This window comes from Tursiops truncatus, chromosome X (assembly GCF_011762595.2).
Source record: "Tursiops truncatus isolate mTurTru1 chromosome X, mTurTru1.mat.Y, whole genome shotgun sequence".
Taxonomy (NCBI): Eukaryota; Metazoa; Chordata; class Mammalia; order Artiodactyla; family Delphinidae; genus Tursiops; species Tursiops truncatus.
In genome coordinates, this window is record NC_047055.1 from 100,770,875 (window position 1) to 100,792,661 (window position 21,787).

Below are 21,787 nucleotides of genomic sequence, written 5' to 3' on the forward strand. Positions count from 1 at the left end.
TCATACTGATAACTTGTCTGTGAATTTTTAGAAATATTTTATTAGGGGATGTTGGGAAGAGATGTTTCCTTTAATGTTATTGCAAAAGTTATGTACATATAATACCAATAATGTATATGTAAAGGATTGAAAATATGAACTAAAAAAATTTACCTATGGATGAAAATCCATGGCATTTAAAATACAACATGAAGAGATGATGTACTAATTCACTCTTTATAGTAATCTAGAAGAGCTTTAATAAAATATTAATTTGAAGTGGATTCCAACTGCCATTTGAGAATTTGTGTGTATATTTGTGAGAATGTTAAAATGCAGGCTCGTTATTGTATGTTTCTGCTGTTCATGTCTCTGATAATGCAAGTGGACATTTCTAGCATTTTAAATATTTCATTTGATTTATCATTTAATGTACTGGAACAGTCTGCCAAGATACTAATTGTATAACACCCAATTTGTTTTATTGTTCAGCGTTTGGAAGCTCCTGAAGACAAGTCACTTGGCAGTTCATTGATGGAGACTGAAGTAAACCTGGACAGTTACCAGACAGCTTTAGAAGAAGTACTCTCATGGCTTCTTTCAGCTGAGGACACATTGCAAGCACAAGGAGAGATTTCTAATGATGTAGAAGAAGTGAAAGAACAATTTCATACTCATGAGGTAAAGCAAAACGTCGATTAATAGGGATTTCCCTGGTGGTCCAGTGGCTAAGACTCCCGGGTTCGATCCCTAGTCAGGGTACTAGATCCCACATGCTGCAACTGAGAGATCGCATGCCGCAACTAAGAGATCACATGCCGCAAACAAAGATCCTGCATGCCGCAACTGAAAATGATCCTCCGAGCCACAGCTAATACTTAGTGCAGCCAAATAAATAAATATTAAAAAAAAAAAACATTGATTAATGAAATAAGGCATATGACTTATGATAAGTCTCTCTGTTTTCCTCAGTTACTCTATAAGATCCTTGTATTTTGATAATTTAGTGTTTATTTTGAGAAGGAAACAAAATAAACGTTCATGTGTTTGGCATTCCAGTAGCCAGCTTTGGAAGTTGTCCTTTGGAGAATAACACTTGAAGATGCTGAGATTAGATTCTGCCAAAGACTCATATAGGAATATGAAAGGCCAACTCCCTTCTCTTGGGTCAAGGTCAATGCTGAGATAGAACTTACACTCCAGAGTACCTGTGGGGTATCAGACTGAACTACCCTCAGTGGGAGACTTTTCCTGAGATGACACACTTACTTGGCTTCCTCCCCTCCCCAGTCCTGTTTCCTGCTTCTTTGGCTCCCTTGTAGATCTCTCCTGAGATCTCCTCCTTAATAAATCACTAGCACATAAGTCCTGATCTCAGGGTCTGCTTCTGCAGAAGTTGACCTAAGCTAGTAATTTTCCTTAATTCTTACTAAAAACAGTATTAAGTTTTCTTAAAAATTAAAATACTTTTACTGGGAATAAAGTTTAAATAGGCTACAAATTTAAAATAGCAAAAAAAGGAAAAAAAAGATTCAAAACCATAATGATTTACCTACAGTGTCAACTCTTATCAACTTCTTTCTTTCTCAGGGGTATATGATGGATTTGACATCCCATCAGGGACGGGTTGGCAATGTTCTCCAATTGGGAAGTCAGCTGATTGGGACAGGGAAGTTATCAGAAGATGAAGAAACTGAAGTTCAAGAACAAATGAATCTCCTAAATTCAAGATGGGAATGCCTCAGAGTAGCTAGCATGGAAAAACAAAGCAAGTAAGTCTGTTTCTAATTTCTAATAGTAGCAAGTTTTAGAATCTTACTATTATTTTGATGCAGTTTCTTCTTTAAGTTAGGATTCTCAGTTCTTTGCTAAAGTATGCAGCTCTTCCTCAGGGGGCATTTTGGTTAGATTTTCATGTCTGTTATAGTTTGGTTTTCACTTTTGTAATCGAAGTGGAGATATTGGAGAGAAGAACCACTATCTACAGAACTATACTTTAAAGGTTCCTAAAGTTGTTGTCATAGTTAATATTTTCCAAGTTTTCTCCAGAAATTAAAATGTGAATATAGAAGACGTGAAGTTTACACAGGAAATCATGCACATAAAATCGCATATTAGGTACAGTTGACAGGAAACTTCTCTTCTGAAGGAAAAGCTCTTAAAATATTTTTCATATGTTTATGGAAATCCTCTTGAAAAAAGTTTCTCCTGTGTTTGGAAATCCTTCTTCAAGTATTTGCATGATTGTGAATTATCTTAAAAATATATATTGACTTAATCAAAAAAGAATTTTTGAGACATTTCTGAAAATGACATATTTCTTATAAAGGTAACAAGTAGATCTCATCATTTTGAATGTGGTGCTTTGATTTACATTGTTAGGTGTGTGTATTCATGTAGAGCCTATTGAGACAAGATAGATTTATTTTTAAATGAAAACAAATGAAGTGCCAACTGTGGATTTGAATACATTAAGCTAAAGAAATTGTCCAAGAGCCTTAAGTTTACTAAGCTATTATTTATGAAGATTAAAACCTTTAAAATACGACCAAAGAAACTCATTAGATATGCTCGAAGGATTGTTATTCCAGTACTAAATTATAGTGTGACAATAGGGAGGGGAAAAACACATTTTTTTTTAACATCTTTATTGGAGTATAATTGTATTACAATGGTGTGTTAGTTTCTGCTTTATAACAAAGTAACTCAGTTATACATATACATATGTTCCCATATCTCTTCCCTCTTGCGTCTCCCTCCTATCCCACCCCTCCAGGCGGTCACAGAGCACCGAGCTGATCTCCCTGTGCTCTGCGGCTGCTTCCCACTAGCTATCTGTTTTACATTTGGTAGTGTATATATGTCCATGCCAGTCTCTCACTTCGTCCAGCTTACCCTTCCCCCTCCCCGTATCCTCAAGTCTGTTCTCTAGTAGGTCTGTGTCTTACACTTAGGTTCTTCATGACATTTTTTTTTCTTAGATTCCATATATATGTGTTAGCATACGGTATTTGTCTTTCTCTTTCTGACTTACTTCACTCGGTATGACAGATTCTAGGTCCATCCATCTCACTAAAAATAACTCAATTTTGTTTCTTTTTATGGCTCAGTAATATTCCATTGTATATATGTGCCACATCTTCTTTATCCATTCATCCGATGATGGACAGTTAGGTTGCTTCCATATCCTGGGTATTGTAAATAGAGCTGCAATGAACATTTTGATACATGACACTTTTTGAATTATGGTTTTCTCAGGGTATATGCCCAGTAGTGGGATTGCTGGGTCATATGGTAGTTCTATTTGTAGTTTTTTAAGGAACCTCCATACTGTTCTCCATAGTGGCTGTACTAATTCACATTCCCACCAGCAGTGCAAGAGTGTTCCCTTTTCTCCACACCCTCTCCAGCATTTATTGTTTCTAGATTTTTTGATGATGGCCATTCTGACCGCTGTGAGATGATATCTCATTGTAGTTTTGATTTGCATTTCTCTAATGATTAATGATGTTGAGCATTCTTTCATGTGTTTGTTGGCAGTCTGTATATTTTCTTTGGAGAAATGTCTGTTTAGGTTTATGCCCATTTTTGGATTAGGTTATTTGTTTTTTTGTTATTGAGCTGCATGAGCTGCTTGTGAATTTTGGAGATTAATCTTTTGTCAACTACTTCATTTGCAAATATTTTCTCTCATTCTGAGGGTTGTCTTTTGGTCTTGTTTATGGTTTCCTTTGCTGTGCAAAAGCTTTGAAGTTTCATTAGGTGCCATTTGTTTATTTTTGTTTTTATTTCCATTTCTCTAGGAGGTGGGTCAAAAAGGATCTTGCTGTGATTTATCTCATAGAGTGTCCTGCCTATGTTTTCCTCTAAGAGTTTGATCGTTTCTGGCCTTACATTTAGGTCTTTAATCCATTTTGAGCTTATTTTTGTGTATGGTGCTAGGGAGTGTTCTAATCTCATTCTTTTACATGTACCTGTCCAGTTTTCCCAGGACCACTTATTGAAGAGGCTGTCCTTTCTCCACTGTACATTGCTGCCTCCTTTATCAAAGATAAGGTGACCATATGTGCGTGGGTTTATCTCTGGGCTTTCTATCCTGTTCCATTGATCTATCGTTCTGTTTTTGTGCCAGTACCATAGTGTCTTGATTACTGTAGCTTTGTAGTATAGTCTGAAGTCAGGGAGCCTGATTCTTCCAGCTCCGTTTTTCTTTCTCAAGATTGCTTTGGCTATTCGGGGTCTTTTGTGCTTCCATACAAATTGTGAAGTTTTTTGTTCTAGTTCTGTGAAAAATGCCTTTGGTAATTTGATAGGGATTGCATTGAATCTGTAGATTGCTTTGGGTAGTAGAGTCATTTTCACAATGTTGATTCTTCCAATCCAAGAACATGGTATATCTCTCCATCTGTTTGTATCTACTTTAATTTCTTTCATCAGTGTCTTATAATTTTCTGCATACAGGTCTTTTGTCTCCTTAGGTAGGTTTATTCCTAGATACTTTATTCTTTTTGTTGCAGTGGTAAATGGAAGTGTTTTCTTAATTTCATTTTCATATTTTTCATCATTAGTGTATAGGAATGCCAGAGATTTCTGTGCATTAATTTTGTATCCTGCTACTTTACCAAATTCATTGATTAGCTCTAGTAGTTTTCTGGTAGCATCTTTAGGATTCTCTATGTATAGTATCATGCCATGTGCAAACAGTGACAGCTTTACTTCTTCTTTTCCAATTTGGATTCCTTTTATTTCCTTTTCTTCTGTGATTGCTGTGGCTAAAACTTCCAAAACTATGTTGACTAAGAGTGGTGAGAGTGGGCAACCTTGTCTTGTTCCTGATCTTAGTGGAAATGGTTTCAGTTTTTCACCATTGAGGATGATGTTGGCTGTGGGTTTGTCATATATGGCCTTTATTATGTTGAGGAAAGTTGCCTGTATGCCTACTTTCTGCAGGGTTTTTATCATAAATGGGTGTTGAATTTTGTCAGAAGCTTTCTCTGCATCTATTGAGATGATCGTCTGGTTTTTCTCCTTCCATTTGTTATCATGGTGTATCACGTTGATTGATTTGTGTATATTGAAGAATCCTTGCATTTCTTGGATAAACCGCACTTGATCACGGTGTATGATCCTTTTAATATGATGTTGGATTCTGTTTGCTAGTATTTTGTTCAGGATTTTTGCATCTATGTTCATCAGTGATATTGGCCTGTAGTTTTCTTTCTTTGTGACATCATTGTCTGGTTTTGGTATCAGGGTGTTGTTGGCCTCATTGAATGAGTTTGGGAGTGTTCCTCCCTCTGCTATATTTTGGGAGAGTTTGAGAAGGATAGGTGTTAGCTCTTCTCTAAATGTTTGATAGAATTCGCCTGTGAAGCCATCTGGTCCTGGGCTTTTGTTTGTTGGAAGATTTTTAATCACAGTTTCAATTTCAGTGCTTGTGATTGGTCTGTTCATATTTTCTATTTCTTCCTGATTCAGTCTTGGTAGGTTGTGCTTTTCTAAGAATTTGTCCATTTCTTCCATGTTGTCCATCTTATTGGCATAGAGTTGCTTGTAGTAATCTCTCATGATCTTTTGTATTTCTGTAGTGTCAGTTGTTACTTCTTCTTTTTCATTTCTAATTCTATTGATTTGAGTCTTCTCCCTTTTTTTCTTGATGAGTCTGGCTAATGGTTTATCTATTTTGTTTATCTTCTCAAAGAACCAGCTTTTAGTTTTATTGATCTTTGCTATCGTTTCCTTCATTTCTTTTTCACTTATTTCTGATCTGAGCTTTATGATTTCTTTCCTTCTGCTAACTTTGGGGTTGTTTTGGTCTTCTTTCTCTAATTGCTTTAGGTACAAAGTTAGGTTGTTTATTCGAGATGTTTCCTGTTTCTTAAGGTAGGATTGTATTGTCATAAACTTCCTTCTTAGAACTGCTTTTGCTGCATCCCATAGGTTTTGGGTCGTTGTGTCTCCATTATCATTTGTTTCTAGGTATTTTTTGATTTCTTCTTTGATTTCTTCAGTGATCACTTCGTTAGTAAGTAGTGTATTGTTTAGCCTCCATGTATTTTTTTACAGATCTTTTTCCTGTAATTGATATATAGTCTCACAGAGTTGAGGTCAGAAAAGATACTTGATACGATGTCAATTTTCTTAAATTTACCAAGGCTTGATTTGTGATCCACGATATGATCTATCCTGGAGAATATTCCATGAGCACTTGAGAAAAATGTGTATTCTTTGGTTTTTGGATGGAATGTCCTATAAATATCAATTAAGTCCATCTTATTTAATGTATCATTTAAAGCTTGTGTTTCCTTATTTATTTTCATTTTGGATGATCTGTCCATTGGTGCAAGTGGGGTGTTAAAGTCCCCTACTATGAATTTGTTACTGTCGATTTCCCCCGTTTTTTTAATTTTTTTTTTGTGGTACGTGTGCCTCTCAGTGCTGTACCCTCTCCCGTTGCGGAGCACAGGCTCTGGATGCGCAGGCTCAGCGGCCATGGCTCATGAGCCCAGCCGCTCCACGGCATGTGGGATCCTCCTGGACCAGAGTATGAACCCGTGTCCCCTGCATCAGCAGGCGGACTCTTAACCACTGCGCCACCAGGGAATCCCCTGTGTCCCCTTTTATGACTGTTACTATTTGCCTTATGTATTGAGGTGCTCCTGTGTTGGGTGCATAAATATTTACAATTGTTATATCTTCTTGTTGGATTGATCCCTTGATCATATGTAGTGTCCTTCTTTGTCTCTTGTAGTAGTCTTTATTTTAAAGTCTATTTTGTCTGATATGAGAATTGCTACTCCAGCTTTCTTTTGGTTTCTATTTGCATGGAATATCTTTTTCCATCCCCTCACTTTCAGTCTTTATGTGTCCCTAGGTCTGAAGTGTGTCTCTTGTACACAGCATATATATGGGTCTTGCTTTTATATCCATTCAGCCTGTCTGTGTCTTTTGGTGGGAGCATTTAATCCATTTATATTTAGGGTAGTTATGGATATGTACGTTCCTATTCCCATTTTCTTAATTGTTTTGGGTTTGTTATTGTAGGTCTTTTCCTTCTCTTGTGTTTCTTGCCTAGAGAAGTTCCTTTAGCATTTGTTGTAAAGCTGGTTTGGTGGTGCTTAACTCTCTCAGCTTTTGCTTGTCTGTAAAGGTTTTAATTTCTCCATCAAATCTGAATGAGATCCTTACTGGGTAGAGTAATTTTGGTTGTAGGTTTTTCTCCTTCATCACTTTAAATATGTCCTGCCAGTCCCTTCTGGCTTGCAGAGTTTCTGCTGAAAGATTAGCTGTTAACCTTAATGGGGATTTCCTTGTGTGTTACTTGTTGTTTTTCCCTTGCTGCTTTTAATATGTTTTCTTTGTATTTAATTTTTGACAGTTTGATTAATATGTGTCTTGGCATGTTTCTCCTTGGATTTATCCTGTATGGGACTCTCTGTGCTTCCTGGACTTGATTAACTATTTCCTTTCCCATATTAGGGGAGTTTTCAACTATAATCTCTTCAGATATTTTCTCAGTCCCTTTCTTTTTCTCTTCTTCTTCTGGGACCCCTGTAATTCGAATGTTGGTGCATTTAATGTTGTCCCAGAGGTCTGTGTGACTGTCCTCAGTTCTTTTCATTCTTTTTTCTTTATTCTGCTCTGCAGTAGTTATTTCCACTATTTTATCTTCCAGGTCACTTATCCATTCTTCTGCCTCAGTTATTCTGCTATTGATCCCTTCTAGAGTATTTTAAATTTCATTTATTGTGTTTTTCATCTTTGATTGTTTCCTCTTTAGTTCTTCTAGGTCCTTGTTAAATGTTTCTTGCATTTTCTCTATTCTACTTCCAAGATTTTGGATCATCTTTACTATCATTATTCTGAATTCTTTTTCAGGTAGACTGCCTATTTCTTCTTCATTTGTTAGGTCTGGTAGGTTTTTATCTTGCTCCTTCATCTGCTGTGTGCTTTTCTGTCTTCTCATTTTGCTTATCTTACTGTGTTTGGGGTCTCCTTTTTGCAGGCTGCAGTTTCGTAGTTCCCGTTGTTTTTGGTGTCTGTCTCCAGTGGCTAAGGTTGGTTCAGTGGGTTGTGTAGGCTTCCTGGTGGAGGGGACTAGTGTCTGTGTTCTGGTGGATGAGGCTGAATCTTTCAGGTGGGCAGGTCCACGTCTGGTGGTGTGTTTTGGGGTGTCTGTGGCCTTATTATGATTTTAGGCAGCCTCTCTGCTAATGGGTGGGGTTGTGTTCCTGTTTTGCTAGTCGTTTGGCATAGGGTGTCCAGCACTGTAGCTTGCTGGTCGTTGAGTGAAGCTGGGTGTTGGTGTTGAGATGGAGATCTCTGGGAGATTTTTGCCGTTTGATATTACGTGGAGCTGGGAGGTCTCTTGTTGACCAGTGTCCTGAAGTTGGCTGTCTCACCTCAGAGGCACAGCAGTCACTCCTGGCTGCAGCACCAAGAGCCTTTCATCCACACAGCTGCTGAGCTCCCTGAAGCTGCTGCCTGCTCGCTGCCTCTTGAGGTGTGGGGACGTCCCCTCGGATCCCGGTACTCGTTCAGCAGCTTTGCGTCACGAGCTTTCAGACTCTGAGCATCTTTTTTTTTCCCCAAACTGGGTCCTGAAACGAACTGGAGTTCGAAAAACACATTTTTATGCTCGTGTATTTTGAAAGAATAAATAAAGCATATATAAGATAGAATTTTCACGAATATTGTTGTTCTAAACCTGGAGATAGTAGTCTGTGCATGTTGACTTTTCCCCCAGCTGTGATCATTTCGACGATTGCAACTAACCCTAGATGTGAAAATTATAATAGCCATATTATAACTATTAAGTCTCCCCCCCATGCCCAAGACTCAACTAGTTTATGCCACCCATTTATTATTATAAATCATAAGATATAGAGCCTCCTACTTGTGGTCATATGCCATCATTCTTCAGGTTGCAACTTTTGTTTGCACCCGTTTGTGCAACTTAAACAGAGCAACCTCAGATAAAATTTGAAAGTCTTTAAAATCAAACCTCCTCCTTTACTGCCTTTCCCATAGTGGCACCACCCTCTTTTCCTTCGTGCATTCTGTTTTGCCATCCTCTTCTGGAGGTTAAATACCTCCATCGTTCCTCACTCTCTTTTTTCAATAGGACTAACAATATGGGATTAATTATTCATACTAACAGTTAATTAATTGCAGCTTGAGACTGAGTTGAGAAAAGGTGAATTCAGCCTAAAGTTAAAATCCCAAGTTTTTAATCTGTTATTATAACATTTAAAAACAGGTTAATTTTTAAAAATTCCCTTGTTAAAGAGATATCTACCATTAGGTGATGGATGACAACACACACACACACACGCATGGATGACCATGTACACACACATATATGTGTAATTTCCTCACCCCCATCCTGCTGGAGGATGTAAAACCTGAAATATCAATATTACTGAGCTAAGATTGACATCAAAGTATAGTTTGTCCTTAGGGAAGTTTGGGGGACTTCGGTTTGTATTTAAGCTTTTAGAATGATTAGCAAGAAGGTAAGGGCAGCCTCTTAGCTGGCATAGCTTTTGTTAAAACATAATAGAGGTTTTAAAATGAGACACTAATACAGAACTGCTTGTAGCACATAGACTTGTCTGGACAATTTGTTGAGATACACATACAGAAAGGATTTTTTAAGCCAAGCAAATTCAGAAATTTCTTGTGAGTTTGTAAATAATAGTAAGTTTCTCCCACCACTTTCACTAACTCTGTGGGTTTTCATGCATAAAATTCTAAATGAGATAAGCCAGTATGCAAACTATGGAGGACCTGGCTTTTGATAGATTGTTTTAGAGGAATCGAAAGCTGATTATAACAACAGGATGTTGCCAGTATTTAAAAAAATATAATGTGAGGTTTTATTTAATGCTTTACTACATTGCTACCTGTTCGGTTTCTGCTATCATGGCCATGTTGATGATTAGCTTCAATTTGGAGCATTACATATTGTTTCCAAACATATGACTAATTAGGAGTAGGAAGGCATAGTAAATTGCTAACAGACAAAAAATAGATTAGTCCGCACCTTTCAACTTGCTCCCACAAAGAAAGATAGGATATGGGTAGACCCAGTCAGAAGCCATTACCCCTGCCTAAGCATAGAGTTAGGGTGAGAGGAATGATAATTAAGGTTTCTCTAGGCCTATGAGATATAACCAAAGACAGCTAGAATTCTTAAGTTGTCTTATCACAAAAGTAAAAAAATTGCCTGGGAATACAGATAAACTGATAACTAAAATCTATGAATATTTACACTTGTAAGTTATAAGTTATCTACCAACATATCTATGAGCAGTAATCAAATTGCATTCAATATATAGTCATTGTGATATATATAAACACTATATATGTAATAGTGTGTGTATATGTATATAATACTATTTACATCTGTATCTCTATACACACAAATATTAATAAATATTAATGGACTGCCTCAAAATATCAGTTACATTTCAAGGCATTGGGGATACAGTAATGAACACAAGAGGCAAGGTTCCAGAAGCTCTAGAGAGTCTGACATCCAGTAAAATTAAAACACACACACACACACACACACACACACACGCGCACACACACACACACATATATACACAAAAAATATCAGATAGGAATACGTTTTTTGAAGAGATTAAAACGTAATGTGATAGAGTTTGAGTTTGAGGGGCTAACTTAGCCTTTGTGACCCAGAATGTTATTTCTGGGGCGGTGCCATTTAATTTGAAATTTGAATGACAAGAAGGAACCACCATATACAGATCAGGAGGAAGTACACTTCAGACAGAGGCAACAGCCAATGCAAAAGCCCTAAAATAGGGACAGTCTGGCTTGATAGAGGAACCAAAAGGCCAGCATAGCTGGAGAGTTGCAGGAGGGAAGATTAGATAGCTGAAGTATGAGATGGGGTTGAAATACACGTAGGGGTCTTGTCGTGTATTGCAGTGTCAGGGTAAAGTCAAGGGCTTTGAGTTCTAGCATAAGTACAAGAAAAAGCCATCAAAAGGTTTTAAGTAGGGGAAAAACAGGTAAAGAAAATATCGGTAATACCACTAGAAGAAGACAGGGCAGTTATAATCAGTGCCATAGCCCAGGTAAGAGATGCTAGTATCTTATGCCAGGAGGTGGTTGTAATAATACATGCATGTATTCTACTATCTTAGCCCAGTCATTAATTTATAAACCATTCCTGCTGTATTTATTTTCTTTTTTGCTGTTCTAACAGTCAAGATTTTTTTTTTCCCCCTGGAAACAGGCATCCTTGCCTCATACATACAGACGCTACCTTTATACAGGTTGTATCTAGGAAATGCTGTTTATCCCACAAACCATTAACAATTATCAAGCAAAACAGGAAATTTTAAAAATACAGAGGTAACAAAATGCTCTGATTTCCAACTTATGCTAAATCTACTCTAATTTGCCTAAGGGATAAGGTCTCCCTTTCTCAAACACATATTTATGTGAACTGGGCGACATACTTTCCCTCTGTGGTCCTCAGTTACTGATTTCTGGAACAGTGGCAGTTCCACAGAACCTGGCACACCTCTAAAAGATACTGGCCAAGATAGGGTATGAAAAGTAGATTATGAATGCAAAATTATTACGAAATGTAAAGAATTATCATCATTATAAATAAGATGACTAGCCGTAGGTTAATTATTTTAACCATACTGTATAGCTATGCCTCATATATATTTTTTGTTCTTTTTTTCCTCCAGCCTGTTCTAATTCCCTTGCTCATTTTTTCCCCCAAAGGATTTGTTTGTGAATGTTTTCTGTGGGGCAAGGGAACATGAGCAGTGTGATAAAAATTGCATTTGAAGTTATAATTTTATTATTGAAACATTTAAAAATATTCCTTTCAAAGGAATGTAAGTAAAAACATAAATATGTAGATGCTTCTTCCTTTCTTTCCATTTTATTCTATTCTCACTGGATTCTTTCCTTATTAATTTCTTTCCTCTTCAATTCTGATATCTTCGTGGACATGAATTGATAATGAAGCAAAGGCTAATATAATAAAGAACTTTGTTAAGATATCTCTAGCCACACACTACCTTGACATAAACATGCTGCTGTTGGTCAATTACCAATCTTTAACAATGTTTATGAGATTGAAATGAAAGAACTAAGTGCCATTGATTGCATAGTTAAAATAAAATAATTAAGACAAGACAGTATCTGTTGACATGCTCGAGCTGGAAACCTTCAGAAGAGTAGGCAAAATGATTTTTGTTTTGTTTCATTTTTATGCTGTAGAATACCCTTTGGGTGGTGGGAGGTGAGGGAGAGAGAAGAAAAAGACAAAACTTCCCTCTGTGGAAGTACAAGAAGACTACTGGCGTAGGGAAAACAGAAGATTTTCTTCTCTATGAATAAGCTAATTAATTTGATTGAAAAATGCAACCTGCAGAGAGCAAAAGAGATTTACTGACATTTCTACAAGGACTCATAAAGATAAGCACAGCAAGTTCCATCAACTTCTCTGATAATTGTGGTTAGGACATGCAGGGGGAAACTAAAACCTTTGTGATGGTGAGGGAAAAACAAATGAAAGTAAGTCAGTAAGGAGGCCAAGTGAAGTTGTGTTCTGGTTTACATCAGCAGGAGGAGAGATACGAATAGTCTCTGGGTGAAAATACAAGCCATAACATGGGAAATAATTGTGAATCACCATCAACACTTTGACTGGAGAGAAAAATATGTCTCACAACTCTGGCTCATCTTTTTTTTTTCTGTCTCTCTCTTTCAAATGTCTGTTCCAACCTGGAAATGAGATAACATATGTGGGAGTGAATAGAGCAAAAGAGTTGCTGAACAAATGGGTGGGTTGTTTTCTCCCAAGTGAAGTGACTAACACATTGCACATGTGAATATCTGAATGAATGGATGAATAAATGAATTAATTTCTTAAGTAGTTTTAATCTGTTAAATGAATTTGTTGCAGTGAACTTTTTTTTTTTTTTTTTCGCGGTACGCGGGCCTCTCACTGTTGTGGCCCCTCCCGTTGCGGAGCACAGGCTCCTGACGCGCAGGCTCAGCGACCATGGCTCACGGGCCCAGCCGCTCCGCGGCATGTGGGATCTTCCCGGATCGGGGCATGAACCCGCGTCCCCTGCATCGGTAGGGGATTCTCAACCACTGTGCCACCAGGGAAACCCTGCAGTGAACTTTTTAACAGTGTGTAATCTTAGACTCACTTGTCATTTTATATCATGGTTTCATTAATACATTTTTTTTCTTCTAATCATGTTAAAATAAGAATTCCTTGCAGATCAAGGTGGTTCAGGAGCCACTAGCAACAACATCACCTGAGGCATAGTCAAAAATGCAGAATCTCAGCCCTCATGCAACAGAATCAGGATCTGTAACTTTATGAGAGCTCAGGTGATTCCTAAGCACCCGATTTTTCTATCAACTGAGGTGGGCCAAACATATTAACTACTTTCTCAGAAGCTCCAGAAATGATGCTGGTGATGTCACGTCCATTCCTCAAATGTTGACATGGAACAGCAAGATTCTTGTGAAAGAATATAGAATAGAGACAGTGTGAGAGTATTGACAATTCATTATTGGCCTAATAAGCAGCAGTTATTAACATACAGTAAGTTGATCAGGTTTAAATCGATATGGCCAGCCATGACAGTCTTTTCTGTAAACAACACACAGTTAAAATGTGGACAGAGGGTGGGGGCCCGGGTCAGTCCCTGGTTGGGGAGCTAAAATCCCACAAGCCACGTGGTATGGCCAAAAAAAAAAATGTGGACACAACTTGTTCCGATAATATAAAGTATGTGACTCTCATAGTTTAAATTATAAATAGGAAAGCCAAATCTCTGGAATTCAGAGAATTGAGAGTAGCATTTTTTGGAACACTGCTTTTTCAGAAAGATAAATAATGATAATTAGAAAATTAAGCTCAATCATTCATTCATCCATCTAACTAACAATTCTTACCTCCTGTGTTCCCTGCACTGTTTTAGATACTGGGGAAATATCAGTGGACAGAACAGACTAAATCCCTCTCTTATTGAGCATGCCTTGTTCGTGGGAGGAGACAGACAATTAAAAAAATATGTAAAATATGTATATCATAGCAGATGGCATTAAATGATAAAAAGGGGGAAAAAAGGCAGGGGATAGATTTAGAGAGTGAAACGTTGTGTTACTGTGGGTACATGGTCAGTTAGGGAAGGCCTCCCTGATGAGGTAATATTTAAGAAGAGGCCTAAACGAAGGGAGGGAATGTCCATGCTAATAGCTGTGCCAAAGGGAAGCAAATGGCAAGATCTCAAGGCAGGAGTGAGCTCAGCATGTTTGAGAAACAATGTGTCAGGTAAAGTGTTGCTATTCTCATTTATGGCTAGAAAACTGATTCAAATTAAATCAGTGGACTGTCTCAACAGGAGCAGATTTAATGGAAGTTGACGTTTTTATAATCTTAATTCTGGTATTTCTGATTGGAAAAGTGTATACATTTTTGTACTATATTGTCTTATGTCTGATTGATAAGTGATATTATTTATGCATTCAATTAATATTTATTGTATGTCTCGTATATGCCAGATATTATATAGTAACATAATTTTTGAAGTTGAGAGTGGGTTTTTATTGCATAAATTAAAATGATCTTAGAGTGTCAACATACCCCATTTTTACTAGTGATAATTTAAACAGACTTCCAATCGTATTTAAGAGTCACCTTTGGTTTGTGATGACATCTGAGAGTTTCTTCACCCACTTTGTAAGTATTTAATCAGGAAGATTGAATTGAGTGTTGCCATAGTGTATTTGCCACAAGAATCTATTGCATCCAACCATGCAGCTTTTTTATTATGTTACTGTTACTATATTGAATTTATGCTGTCAAAATGCAAATGAATTTGTTTGCATTTTGAACTTTAATATTGCTCTGGATAGTTGAAGAATCTCAGTAATTAAACTGTTGTTAAGCTATATGGATGGAGGAATAAAATAGCATCAAGATCCAAGTGGAAAGGAAAGTTTGGTTTGATTTTGTTCTCAGAGACATTAAACACTAATTCACTTTTGAGATTTATTATAAAAAACCCCGGTAGTCCTACATGATGTATGCCCCTCTTCCATTCCAGTTGAAGGAAGTGGCTGAGGTAGCATCATCCCCTGGCCCTTGCTTCTCTGTGGTCACTGGGAAAGTGGCCCCATTCATGGCTACTTTAGTCTTGGGGGATTGCTAGATGCTTCATGTGACAGAGCTCCCTTTTGGAGGTGAGGTGGCAGAAATCAGGACCCAGGAATGGCCCAAGTTGGGGCCCCAATAAGTGACCCTCCACACCTTAAGCTGGTTTACCAACATCATCCTCAGGATACGGGTGAGCCAGGACCACATGGGCCTCCTCTTTACTCAGAGTTACTGGCAAATAAGAAGACAGACATTCCTGGAACTCATTTGTTAATTCGGTAAATCCCAATACAATCCAAAAAAAAAAAAAATACAGTGGTGCATTTTTGTTTCACAGAGTCCTTTTTGAACACAATACTGTTTTTCATATTCCATTCAGTGGAAAAATAAATACTAAATAAATACATTTGATTTTGAGGGAGGATTGAAAGTTTCATTTCTGTTGTTGGAAGAGAAACTTTGCAGGTGAGTTCTTTCTAAAATATTTATTGTGAGGCTGTAGAATAAAAACTGGCCTCCACTACCAGGTTGCAGGGTATAATAGAATGGTAAGTGTGAGAATTAGTGGGAGCTTTCGAAAAATGTGCCTGACCTGTTCTCCTTGCTTTCTTGCCTGGCCCAAGATGTCAGTGTACCGATTGGTGGGAGTGGTGGTGTTGTAGAGAAGAGCATGGACACATCTGTTTTGGGGGAAAAAAAAGAAACTCTTCATATGATTCTGTTAGACCGTTGCCTCACTTCATTCTCCAATGGAAACTCCTACTACACTAGTGCCTAAGATTTAGAGACAGAAGACCACTGTCTAGTGTCAGGCTTTGCAGCTGGGTCTTTTAAGGTGTGGTTAGGAGTTGGAGGAAAGAGGATGGCCTTTTTAAGGCAAGGAGGTGCAGGGGAGCAGGAGGGATTAAGCACGTGCACAGATTCTGATGATAGACTTTAAGAAATTTAGTATGGGAACTGGCAGATATTGGTGGTGGAGGTGGTGACAGTAAAGGTGATCAAGTAGAAGTGACAGTGATGGTGAAAGTCTTATGCATTTGGGAGTCATTACTTTATTGGATTCTTAGTTTTAAGCCTTATGTTTCACAGGGCATTCAGTGACCTTTGATAAATGTTCTAAGCCTTGAGAGTTGAAAAATACTCATGTGCTTTATATGGCCCATTCATTACTGCCGGACAACAGAAACCCTTTATGTATTTGTACATATGTGACTGAAAGTTTTCTTGAATTTATCAATATTGTTTTTCTGTTTTAAAGCAATGTTTGCTTTTTTTGCCTGGAATATATCAGATTTTCTGTTTCTTACATTTAATGAAACATTATAAATATTTAAAATGTCTGGTCATTCATTTTACTTTGTCACCATATGTTTGACGGGAACCGGGTCTCAAAGTGTATGGTGGTTTCTGTCATTAACGTAAACCTTATAATGTCCCCTTGTTTTGGTGAGAAGAAAGAGTAAAATTATCTATTAATGACAAAAATCTAGAAAATCCCAGTAAATGACCTTCTTTTTTCTTCTATTTTTCCTTCTTGATAATCACTGACATAAATGAAATGAGGAATAGATACAAAAGTTATCTCTAAAAAAGTATCATTTGTACAGGTAATATAGCATAATGGTGAAGCAGACCCCAGGGCCACAATACCTGATTCCCACTTTCCCACCTCCCCTTGCTTGCCTTTTGACTCAGGTAAACCTTTGTTCCCCCATCGGTAAATTTGGGCTAATATCAGTTCCTGCATCATTAGGATTAATTACAGTAATACTTTTATTGTCTGACAAATGATGAATATAATTTGTTACTCACAAATAAAATTTTATTTATAAGTCCCAAATTGTGCAAGGTCAGAATTACTATTTAATAGATAGTGTACTACTTATAAAGTATTATTAGTTTATAAATAATTGGGTAAAGACATTTTTATTTACCATAAACTTATGTCCATATTATCTCCATGCCTCTGGTTAATAAAGTGGCCATGCTGCCTGGGGTCAGCTACCAAAACGTTTGCCACTTGTCATCATCCCAGGGCTTATGTAAGTATTATGCCTGAGTCCTGAGAACCAATACAATAATTTTCAACCCTGGGTGTTCATTGGAATCACCTGGCTAGAGATAAATTCCACTAATTCACCTTTATGTGATAATTTGAATAAAAACTGGACTTAAACATCACCTTCAATGGCCACTTTATTAATAGAGTAAATGAAATAAAAACCCATATACGGGGATTTATAGGGTTTATATAGCTACACGTTTAAGCATATGTCAGAATTCTTGGAGCATCTGGTTGCGTGTAAGCAATTCCTGAGGTAAAATCAGAACTCTATAATCTATTCATTAAAACCATTTTGCTAAGATTTTCAAGCCAACAGTTTAAATAAGTGAATAAATTAATTTTAGTTTTTATCAGTGTGATTTTAGTTACTAAATGGCATGTAGTTTAAAAATGTCTTGTTAATTCAGTTTCTCTAATTCACACTGGCCAACTATATGTTTCATTGACAACTTAAATCATGGGATTGTATTGTGAATTTATAACATGTTAATTGAACATCGCTGGTGATTCTTTTATAATCTAGAAATTCACAATAATACTTTACCTTCTTCTGTTAGTTGTATTTCTTCGTTAAGAATTGCATATAAACAAATAATTATGAAGTCTAGGAAATTGGGCTTGAGAACTTGTCTTCCTAAAGGGTTTACCATTCTTGGTAATTTTGTAATTTTTAACTGTAATCCCCTAGGATTTATAAAGTCTGTACTTTTACATACATGATTAATTTTTTGTAAGTATTTTTACATCTTTTTTATAATATATTAACATAAAGTCCAAGAAACACTCTTAAGAGTATCAAATATCGGCTGAAATTAATAAAAACATGTACAATTTTGGCATTTATAAGTTTGTGTCTAGAGAATGGAAATATCAAAAATTGCTGTTCATATTTATTGCTAGATTCCTTAACTCAGAATATCATTCCTTATAAATATTGCATTGCATAAAGAAATGGTATGGTGAAGACTTCAAATAAGGATTTTTGCTGTTGTAAATCCAATTATCTGCTGGTTTAGAGTTGTGCTAATACTGTAGCCAGTAGCCACATGTAGCTATTTAATTGAAATTAAATTATTATAGTTAAGTATAGGTAAAATTTCAGTTTCTCAGTCACACTAGCCATATCTCAAGTGCACAGTAACCACTCATGGCTATAGTGGCTACAGTATTGGAGAGTGCAGATCTACAAAATTTACATTATTGTAGAAGATTCTGGACAGTACTGGTTGGGGAATAAATGCTTTCCCAGGGTCCAACAGCATCTCTGTAAAGCAGATCCTATGTTTGCATTGATTTCTTTCATGTTAAGGAAGCTAATGTTCCTGCAGTGGGTGTGAGGTGAGAGACAGATCTCCAATAAAATTATTTAAAAAACGGTATACCTTAAGATGCCTTTTACTGTAACTAACAAATAGCTCAACTCAAAGTGGTTTGTAGCATTGCTCCTTAAAGTGTGATCCATGCACCAGCGACATTGGCATCCCCTGGGCATTTGTTAGAAATGAAGAATCTCAGCCCTCTTCTCAGACCCACTGACTTAGAGTCCGTAATAAGACACACTCACCACGTGAGCCATATACACATTAAAGTTTGGGAAGCAATGGTTAAAACAATAAGGATATCTATTATCTTATTACAATAAATTTACAGGTGGGGTGACTCGAGACCATTAAGTCTGTGACTCAGTTGTGCCATCAGAGTCCTAGCTTCTTTCATTGTATTGGTTTTGCTAGTCTCCCTCTGTCCACCTATGCTTTTTACAATTGGAAGTTGGCTGCAGCAGTTTGTAGTATCATATCCTGCATCCTTCTGCCTCTAGACTTTGTCAGGACCATCTCCTGTCTGGAGCTATTTTATTGCAATTTGCCTACCTCCTCTCTCAAGTGCCAGTCATATTTATGCTCCATTCTCCTTTTGATTTTATGTCCTTTTCTAAATGACCACTTGAAAACCATAAATTGAAACCAAGAAAAATGCAAACTCTTTCCTTGCCTGTGGGTGGTAGATTTTTATTTTATGAATTTGATAAATTTTCCTAATTTATTTGCATCTTGAGAATGTTAGTTGGAAATGTGGACTGACTTTCTCATTTTAATAGTATTTTAGGTTGAACAAAATGAAATTGTCATTTTCATGGAATAAAAACCTCAAGTACCAGCAACTTCATATGACCCAACCTAATACAACATTTTATCCATGAAGAAGGAAAATAATTCAAGGTTAAGAGCACAGACTTGGGTCACAGTTTACCATTTATATACAGACTTAACATGTCTGTGAGACACGTTGGGCAGGTTCTTTAACCTTTCCAAGTTACAGTGTCCTCAGAAATAAAATAACAGTATTAGCTACCTCATTAGGTGATAATCAGAACCAAATGTAATTATTGAATGATTTTCAAAGACAAGTTAATCATGCTCCACCTTCACAATTTCTTTCATTTCTGCACTTGTCTTTATCATTATACACTAAATACTTTCCCTTAAAATAATCATTTTTTTACTTTTTACTTAATTTTCATCCTAAGCTATATGATTTCATATATACATTAAAATCATATGTATGTACACACTATATATAAATATATATGTACACACACGTAAGCTCTGTGTGTGTGTACACACACTCGTGTGCGTGCACTAAGACATCCCCCAAGGGGATAGGATGATGTTATTGGTTCAGGAGCCACACTTTGAGAACCATTGGTCTAGAGAGGAAAAGCAGGGATCTATTTGTCTGGGAAACACTGATGTAATTGTACCAGTCATTAAAATATTGAACCACACAGGCTGCACACCAAGTGTCCCCATACAACATCTGCCACCCAGTTATGCCGGCCCCTTCTCCAAGAACCTTCAGTTACACATTCCTACATTCCACCTATAAAAGATGCAATACCTGACAAAGTGCTTACTGGTATATCCATTCTTACTGGTTAGTCTCTGACTCCAGGTTTATAAGATGAAACCACTATTAAACATAAAAGATTATTCGAGGTTCACTTCAGATTTTCAGGCAGAGCTCAAGAAATTTCCCAGAACCCATGGATTAGTGTAGGGTATGACATTGTATAACTCTCCCACACCTTATATCATCAAGCTGTATCGGCCTTCCTGGTCCTTTCTGATGCCTCAGGACGTTTGCACAGGTGATTTCTTCTATTTAGAAAATGTTTACCCCTTCCTCTTCACTACTTCCTCTTACTTCAGACTTTAGAGTTATTCAAATATTAGTGCTTCAGAAAAGCCTTTCCTTACCTCACAGACTCAGTTCTGTTACTCTCATTTCATAGCATGATCACAATTACAATTAACTAATGGCCTAATGAGCTCTATATTATCTATGGCCCCCATCCTCAGAATGTAAGATCTGTGACTGTAAGGGGCTGTGTGGGTCTTTCTCACCTCTCCATTCATAATATCTAAGTACTCAATAATTTTACATTTAATAAGTGTATGACTCAGTTTTTTAAGTCTCAACTCTCAGGCTATGTGTTGTGTAATGACACCATTCATAATGAACCCAGGTCAACTTGGAGCTGCTTTTATGTCTCCTCTGAATGTATATAAATCTAATTATAATGATTTCCTTGTACTATTAAAATTGTTGATGTATGAATTTCCATAAAGGTCTCTAAGCTACTTGAATATAAGGATATTTTCTTTTGTCTGTTCCTAACAAACAGGAGTTTCCAGCACAGATATGGAACTCAGTGAATATTTGTTGAATGAAACGTCTGTCCAAAAGTAAAAATATATATATATATATATATTTTAAATGAAATCCCTTATTAACACTAACACATGTGTGTTAGACTTGAAACATTTCTTCAAGTATAAGTAATAATGTGGGATTTTTTTCCTTAGTTTATACATTGTGAGATTTTTAGCTCAATATAACAAGAAACGGGGCAGGAAAAACAACAAACACAAGGAATGATATTGCAGCCAATTTTCATGAAATCTTATTATCAAGTCAGTTCTCAAGGGATAGACTAAACGAATAAAGTAAAAGATTTATATACCTTGCAATGTCAGGATGGTGTTCATTGCCTAAGAGACTTAAACTAGCAACTTTTGAGTTTTTGCTTCCACTTAAATGGATGCTTCATCTATGTTGTTTCCCATAAAAATAAAACATCTACTTCTTGTGTTTGATAAATGAAAGCTTGTTCTCATAGACTTTTGATTACAGTGTGCCTCAGGAGACATGTGTCTCTATAAGGTTAAAGGTGTAATGGTAAATTGTATAATCTAAATTATTTTAAAACACTCTCAGTTATGTGTGTATTTTGTATGTTTAAACATGCAGACTATTGGAAATTTCTGGTAAAGATTTTATAAATCAGAATAATAAATTTCTAACTGGAATTATGTCCTCTTTATTGACATAAAGAGATCAGTGTGCAGTATACTATGGTTTTCAAAAATGCTTTAAACATGCCTTCATGAAGAATATTTACCTTAAAACAGGTACTAATACTTCTCATTTGAGTCTCAACTTTTTGTTGAATTAATGGATGAAATAACCTAATTTTTTTTTCTCTTCGGGGGCATTTTATGGTT

The 21,787-nt window shown here is 36.6% G+C and overlaps 1 protein-coding gene across 1 annotated transcript in view; it reads left to right on the forward strand.

Moving 5' to 3' along the window:
- LOC141277572 (dystrophin-like) overlaps positions 1–21,787 on the forward strand; it is a 334,453-nt gene that overhangs the window by 211,910 nt on the left and 100,756 nt on the right. Inside the window, exons 8-9 of the mRNA XM_073798896.1 lie at positions 472–660; positions 1,570–1,751. Coding sequence (XP_073654997.1) covers positions 472–660; positions 1,570–1,751 — 371 coding nt within the window. The remainder of the gene's footprint in view (positions 1–471; positions 661–1,569; positions 1,752–21,787) is intronic.